General features: G+C 41.6%; 1 protein-coding gene across 1 annotated transcript in view; it reads left to right on the top strand.

The window, feature by feature from the left end:
- Positions 1 to 7,895, top strand: part of CLSTN2 (calsyntenin 2) — a 611,561-nt gene that overhangs the window by 365,330 nt on the left and 238,336 nt on the right. The window contains exon 5 of the mRNA XM_006900346.1: positions 5,092 to 5,241. Coding sequence (XP_006900408.1) covers positions 5,092 to 5,241 — 150 coding nt within the window. The remainder of the gene's footprint in view (positions 1 to 5,091; positions 5,242 to 7,895) is intronic.

Raw genomic sequence — 7,895 nt, 5'->3', positions numbered from 1 at the left:
ATAACAACATGCAAAATGAGCTGGAGTTGAAGAACAATAATAAAAAATCACTTAATATTTTTCAACCTGAAAGAACTGAAGAACAAGTTCAAGCCTTACAATACTGAAGGAGTCTACGAGCAAAATCTTCAATAATGCGGGAAGCATCAAAAGAAACTAGAAGGAACACAGAGTCAGTGTACCAAAAAGAAATTGGTCAACACAGAACCATTTCAGGGAATAGCATATGATCAAGAACCAATGATAAGAAATGAAGAAGTTCAAGCTGTGCTGAAGATACTGGCAAAAAAATAAGACCCTATGCACACCCATGTTTATTGCGGCTTTATTCACAGTAACAAAGAGCTGGAAACAACCCAAGTGCCCATCAACAAACGAATGGATTGAGTAGCTCTGGTATATTCACCCAATGGAATACTATGCTGCATTGAAAAACAAGGAACTCATTAAAAATGGGTGACCCTGGAGGGCATTATGCTGAGTGAAATATCTCAATCACAAAAGGACAAATATTGCATAGGGATACTGTTGTAAAATGGGACTGACATCAGGGTTGAGGGAAGATAGAAAAGGAGGGAAGGAATGATGTATATTGAGTTGAAACAGATGAGGCAGAGAACTGTTTAAAAGGGACACATGAATGGGTATTGTTGTCATTACAGAAGTCCAGAGTGAAGGCTGCATAGTGGAGTGCACTTGGGGGGAGGGATTGCATAACTATGAAAGAGGTTTTTTGTTTTTTCAAAGAGAAGAGTGAATTGGTGGGGGGAGGGAGAAAAGTGCAACAATGAATGACTGGAAACCCTAAGTCTTTGTAAACTGTCATTAAAATTAATTGAACCCCCCAAAAAATAATACCCCAGGAATTGATTGGATACCAACTGACATGTTTCAACAGATGTTGCCCTTATATGCTCATTAGCCAATGCCAAGAAATTTGGAAAAGAGCTATCTGGCCAATTGGCTTGAAGAGATCCTTATTTGTTCCTTTTTTTTTTTTTTTAAAAAAAAAAAGTAAACTTCACAAGTTAGGTATTGATTTTCAAAATCATTGTTCCTGCATGCTTTGTAGTGTCCCATCATGTGAATACGCCATAATTTCTCAATTCATTTGATCATGGTTGGACATTTGGGCTGTTTCCATGCTACGTGAACTAACTCAGCCACATAAGGACAAATACTGTATAAGACCATTACTGCAGAAATAAAAAAACTAACTAGTAAAACGTGTATGAGGATACAAGTGGGCAAAGGTAAGAACAGAGGAGTAAGAGTGGGTAGGGGGTAATCATAGGGTCACATAATTTGATGGGTGGAGAGAGGGGTGGGTAAAGGAAATGGGAAAGACAATGTGAAAAAAAATGTATACTAACTTTGTAAGCAAACCAGTATAAAATGAAGATTTTTTTTTAAAAAAAGGTAAACCTATATATAAAAAAAAAAAAACAAAACCTAATGGAAATTAAAACTAAATGGTATTTGATTATATATAAAAAAAAGGTAAACCAACATAATGTGGAAATTATCAGACAATAACATTAATACCATATGCAAGTAAAGTCTTGCTGAATATTATTGTTAAAAACAGCTATAGCAATGTATATATATGTAACTACTATACAGTCAACAGAGGCTGTGGAACGAGGAATATTATTGATGTCCCGTGGATCTTGGTTGAAAGCAGAGAATTCCAGAAAAGATGTTTCCTTGCACTCTATTGACTATCCAAAGGAATTTGAGTGTTTGGATCATAACAAATTATGACTAACCTTGAGAAGAAAGTTCAGAGTACATAATTGTGCAAATGTGAAGAGTATATATACACCAAAAGGACAAGGAAAGCTCCATGGTTTAAATCAGGAAAGGGGTGCCTCATGGCTGCTTCCTTTTCTCTCTATATATCCAATCTGTATGCTAAACAAATCCTAAGAGAATCTGGCCAACGTGAAGAAGAATGTGGCATCTGGAGTGGGCAAAGACTAATCAACAATCTCCATTATGCAGTTGGCATAGCCTTGCTTGCCAGAAGTGAAGAGGACTTGAAACACTTGCTGCAGAAGATCCAAGACTACAGTCTTCAATATGAATTATCTCTCTAATTCTGTACTCTAAACAGGCAACACCATGATAGACAAAGAAAAGACTGACATCAAAGATTTCATTTTACTCTGATCCACAATCAGCACCCATGGTCATGAAATTCAAAGAAACATACCCTTAGGAATATCTGCTGTCAAGGATATCGCCACAGCTCTAACACTCAAGGATGTCATTCTAAAGACGAAGTTGCATCTGGTCTAAGCCGTGGTCTTTTCAGCTGCTTTCTATGCATCTGAAAGTTGGGCAATGAATAAGCATGGCAGAAGAAGAATTGATGCCTTCGAATTGTTGTGTTGGAGAGGAGCGCTGAGTATCTCATGGATTGCCAAAAGAACGAACACATCTGTCTTAGAGGAAATGCAGCCATGTCGCCTTTAGAGGCCTAGGAGGGGGAAGCTCAGTCTCACATACTTTAGGCTTGTTGTCAGGAGGGACCAGTCCTTGGAAAAAAGACATCATGCTGGGAGATGTTAAGGGTCAGGGAAAGAGAGGAAGCTCTTTAAGAAGACAACTTGACACCGTGACTGAAACAATTGGTGCGAGTACAGCAGAGAATGGAAAGATGGTTCAGGGCAGAGCAAGGCTCACGTCTGTTGTTCATTGGGTAGATAAAACTCGTAGTTGACTTAATGACACCTAACAACAACAACAGCTTCCAAACGGGAGCTCTGGTGGGCTAATCCGTAGGGAGTTGTGCAGCTAACTCTGAGACTGACTCTCTGGTGGTTCAAATCCACCCATGACTGTGGGAGGAAGCTGGACAATCTCCTCCTGGTGATTTATAACCTCAGAAATCCAATGGAGAACCAGCTATGAGTCTGTTCAGCCGCAACAGTAACGCGAATGAGGCGTTTTCAAAATTCTCCTATCTTAGATCCACTCACGCAAGTAATACACATCAGCTGGAATTTTTTTTTATTTAAAAAAAACAACAACCCATTAGGTACTTTCCATTCAGTGTTTAAGAAATATAAAAATATACTTGAACTTGTTTAACTATTTTTGTTTATTTGCTGGTTTGTCTGTTTTTAATTTCTAGTTTTCTAATGTAGGAAAAAAACCCACAAAAATCACTTACAAATTATTAACAAAAAAATATTATTATCTTATATTCCTGGAAGGGAGTTCTGGTGGCTTAGTGGTAAGGAGTTGCACTGTCAACCCAAAGGCATGCAGTTCAAATCCACCAGCTGCTCTGAGGGAAAAAGATGGGCAATTTCCTCTTTTTAAAATTTTTTCATAGTTCTGTTTTTTTATTTTTTTATTGACATTGTAATGAAAGTTTATAGAGACTTTGGATTTCTATTCATTCATTGTTGCACATTTTCCTCCCTGCCCAACCCCCAGTTGCTTTTCTCTTTGAAAAGTAAAAACAAAACATAATCTTTCATTATGATACAATTCCCCCCCTCTCCAGTCCACTCCCGCCATGCAGTTCTCATTCTGGACTCTTGTCATGAAAATAATACCTAATCATGTATTCCTTTCAAACAGTTCTCTCTTCATCTGTTTCAATGCAGTGTGCATTATTTATCCTCTATTTTCTTAGTTTCCCCCAACCTCAATGTTAGTCCCATTCTACAACAGTGGCACTATGCAGTATTTGTCCCTTTGTGACAGATATTTCACTTAGCATAATGTCCTCCAGGGTCACTCACTTTGTATAATATTTCATGAGTTCCTTGTTTTTCAATGCAGTGTAGTATTACATTGTGTAAATATAACACAGCTTCTATCCATTCATTTGTTGATAGGAACTTGGGTTGTTTCCAACTCTTTGCTGTTGTGAACAAAGGCACAATAAACATGAGTGTGCATATATCTGAGTGGGTCGCAGTTATGGTTTCTTTAGGGTAGGTTCCCTGTAGTGGAATTGCTGGGTCAAATGGTATTTCTGTTTGCAACCTTTCGAGAAAGCACCACAGCCTTCCACAGTAGCTGCATCATTTTACACTTCCACCAACCGTGACTAAGGGTTCCAGTTTCTCCACAACCTCGCCAGCATTTGCTGTTTGCGTAATCTCCTCTTGTGCAAATTTACTACCTCTGAAAACCTGCAGGAAGGTCAGCTATGAGTCTGTTCCTACTTGACCATAAATAACAACAACAGTGACATATCTGCTAAAAGATAACAATGGCATTTGAGTTCTAATTTCCCAACAGCTTCCCCATGAAAAGAAAACAGGAATGAAATTATTCCCAGCAAAGAAAGACTTTATCTCTAGGATATCTAAAAAAAAAAAAAAAATTAGCAAATGCATGTTGGACCTGCAACACAGTTTCTTGGGACTAAAAATCACATTTCAGTGAAAGTTGTAAATTAAAAATTGGCTCATTAATTAAGACTGTTTCTTTTTTTGAGTCGTAATAATAAACCCACAGGAACAAAAAACACATAAAAGGCTCAGGGGAGGAAAAATCACATTCTCTTGGAGGAGAAAAATGTCTTTGCCAGCAGGGTAAGGAATCCGTTATTCTGTGTAGCTTTCGGAAGGAAGGTCACACATTTTCTTATTGATTTTACTTCATATTTGGTAGCAAAATAATGTGAGAAGAGGCAGTAAGCATTCCTAGCCACAAGCCCGGATGTTAAAAAATACGTGTCAAGACAGTTTCCGAATTCCATCATTTTACCAGCAATTTCATGGCAAATAGGCTCTTGCATGCTACATCATAGACAGAAAATGGGTGAACTTTGGGAGGCTGTTTGGTAACATGTTACTTATAAACACCTACCAGTTCTATTCCAGATGTGCGTTCAGAATTCCATGCCTGCTCAGTTACATAGCGGGGGTCACACCAACCACTGGCTTCATGTGGAAGCCGGATCTCAGATGGAAGACGTGCTCTCGTCACTTATTTCTATTTTAAGGTTGAAAGGATCATTTATCTTGTGTGCATGTTTGAGACGTCGAGAAGGGGCTTGAGGGCAAATACAGCGTCTTTAACACACCCTCTGAGATAATTGTGCATGTAATTCTGTGTCCGCAGGAAACATACGGAACACGGAGAAGCTGAGTTACGACAGGCAGCGTCAGTATGAAATCCTGGTGACCGCCTATGACTGTGGACAGAAGCCAGCCGCTCAGGACACCTTGGTGCAGGTGGATGTGAAGCCCGTGTGCAAGCCTGGCTGGCAAGGTGGGCCCTCTTTCTGTCAGTGCTGTCAAATGATGTATAGAAGATGCTGAGCTTTGTTCTCTAATCACTGTACCAAACAATTGCTGTTGTTGTTGTTGTTGTTATGTGCCATCAAGTCACCTGCAGCCCACAGCAAGCCCATGCACAGCAGCTCTGAAGCCCGCCCTCTCCTGAGCTAGTCTTACTGACGCTGATGCACCTACTACGCTCATTGTCCTAGTATTAATCCCTCTCCTCCAGGGTCTTCCTCTCCTGTGCCCTCCCTCCACCCTTCTTGTTCTTCTCCAAGAATCGGTCCCTCCTGGTCACATGCCCAAAGTATGTGAGACAGAGCTTCAAAATCCTAGGCTCCAAGGCGAAACTTGGTTTCACTCTCTGCAAGACAGACCTATTTGTTTTCTTGGTGGTGCATGGTACGTTCAAGATTCTTCTCCAGCACCACAACTCGAAGGCACCAATTCTTCTTCTGTCATCCTTAGTCATTGCCCAACTCTCTGATGATGCATAGCAAGTAATGGTGAAGACCATGGACTAAGTATTATGGCCTAAGGTGCACAGTAGTCTCTAGAGAGACATTGTTGCTTTTCAGTACGCTGGAGAGGTCCTTGACAGCAGACTTTCCCAATGCAGTTCGTCTTTTGATTTCCTGACTTCCAAGAGCGTTAATTGTGGAGCCAATCAAGCTGTAGTTGTTAAGAACCTCAATCTTTTACCATCCATTATGGTGCTGCGAATTGGCCCAAGTGCTTCAGGTCCTCTTCAGTTTCAGCAAGCAGGGTTGTGTCATCTGCATAACGCAGGTTGTTGATGTATCTCCCTCCAATCCTGGTGCAACATTGCTCCTCATAAAGCCCTGCTGCCTGAATGATCTGTTCCGCATACAGCTTGAAAAGGTACGGAGACAGGATGCATCCCTGATGTACTCCTTTCCTGACTTGAACCATATAGTGTTTCTTTGCTCTTTTCTGAGGATAAACAGCTAGAGGAATTTTAAAGGATGACTATTCTGTTGCAAACCAGAACAGTTGATTCATTCTGACAACTTTTATGCAGGTTCGTATCCCCATTTTCTCAGGCGACAGTGTCAGAGGCAACTAGTCGGAAATAATGGGCTTAGTTTATCCCGTGGTTTCTTTCCCAAACCCCATGACATCTTTGGATCAATGATAATTATCCCACTGTGCTCAGAAGGAATTACCAGCAAGCCCATTCACTTTATCTGAGAGTGCTAAGGCTGGCTTAAACATGTCAAGCTTTTGCATCAACACTTAGCACCTAGGAGACTGTTGTGTTCCTCAGACCCACACAAAGGGAATACCACCCTCTCCCTGGAGGTCCAGAATCCAACTTCACAATTAGGGGGTTTGGAAAATATTGACTCTGAGGATGGCGAGAATGGCATAAGACAGAGGTGAATGTTATTAGTTTAGCTCTTGTAAGGTGTGTGTTATTGTTGTTAGGTGCCGTCGAATGGAGTATGACTTAGAGTGATCCTAAGACCAGTGGATCTGAAGCTTGTCCTATTCTGAGGCACCCTCACACTTCCTGACACACTAGAGCCCATTGCGGCAGTCACTGGGTCAATCCACCTGGTTGACGGTCTTCCTCTCCCTTGCCGACCCTCCACCCTTCCAACCATCATGTCCCTCTCCTAGGAAAAGTCCCTCCTAGCCACATGCTCGAAGTATGTGACGTGAAGCCTTATCATCCTTGTCTCCAAAGAGTAGTACTCTGGCTGCACCCTCTCCAAGACATATTTATTTGTTCTTTCGGCGGTCCATGAAATGTTCAGTCCATGAAATGCTCTTCTCTACTTTCAAACCTCAAAGGCATCAATTCTTCTGTCCTATCTATTCATTGTCCAGCTCTCAGATGCATAGCAAGTAATCAGAAAGACCATGACCTGAATCAGATGCACTTTATTCTTCAAACTGAAATCATTACTCCTCAGTAATTTGGAGAGGTCCCTAAACTGCGGATGTCCCCAGTGCAATGTGTCTCCTTATTTCCTGACTGCTGGTACCAAGGGTGTTAATTGTGGATCCAAGCAAGATGAAGCTGTTGGCAGTCTCAGATAGTCAGATTACCCCTGGATGCTGGGGAAGCAGGGAAGGCAAGTTCAGTTGCTTAGATCGATCACGTAGACAACTTGATGCACTAACCACAGCTCTCGTGGTGATGTGCATGCAGTGTGGATGCAGGAGTTCTCTCTGTGCCTTCCGACCAATCGGCTTCCTGTGTTGCTGATGCTGCTGACTGACGATTCCCGTAGCTTCTTGAATCCATCCATCTGTGATGCCCACTCACTGCTTATCTTCATATGTCTTTAAGCTTCTGGCCTCCTGTGGATATGTAGGTGTGCATGTGTGTGTATGTGTCTTTTGTTGTTTTTATGTGCCATCGAGTCGTTTGTGACTCATAGCGACCCTATGTACAAGAGCCCTAAATGCCGTTCTATCCTGTGCCAATCTCGCTGTCTCAAAGATCACTCCACTCACAGAATCGATCCATCTCATCGTGGGTCTTCCTCTCCTGCGCCGTCCCTCCACTCTCCCAAGCATGGTGTCCCTCTCCAAGGACCAGTCCCTCCTTGCAACATGCCCAAAGTATGTCAGACGAAGCTTCAGAATCCTTGACTCCAGGGAACATTCTGG

Source organism: Elephantulus edwardii, unplaced genomic scaffold (genome assembly GCF_000299155.1).
Source record: "Elephantulus edwardii isolate Elephantulus edwardi_28Jun2011 unplaced genomic scaffold, EleEdw1.0 scaffold00281, whole genome shotgun sequence".
Taxonomy (NCBI): domain Eukaryota; kingdom Metazoa; phylum Chordata; class Mammalia; order Macroscelidea; family Macroscelididae; genus Elephantulus; species Elephantulus edwardii.
This window is presented reverse-complemented; position numbering and strand designations above follow the sequence as displayed.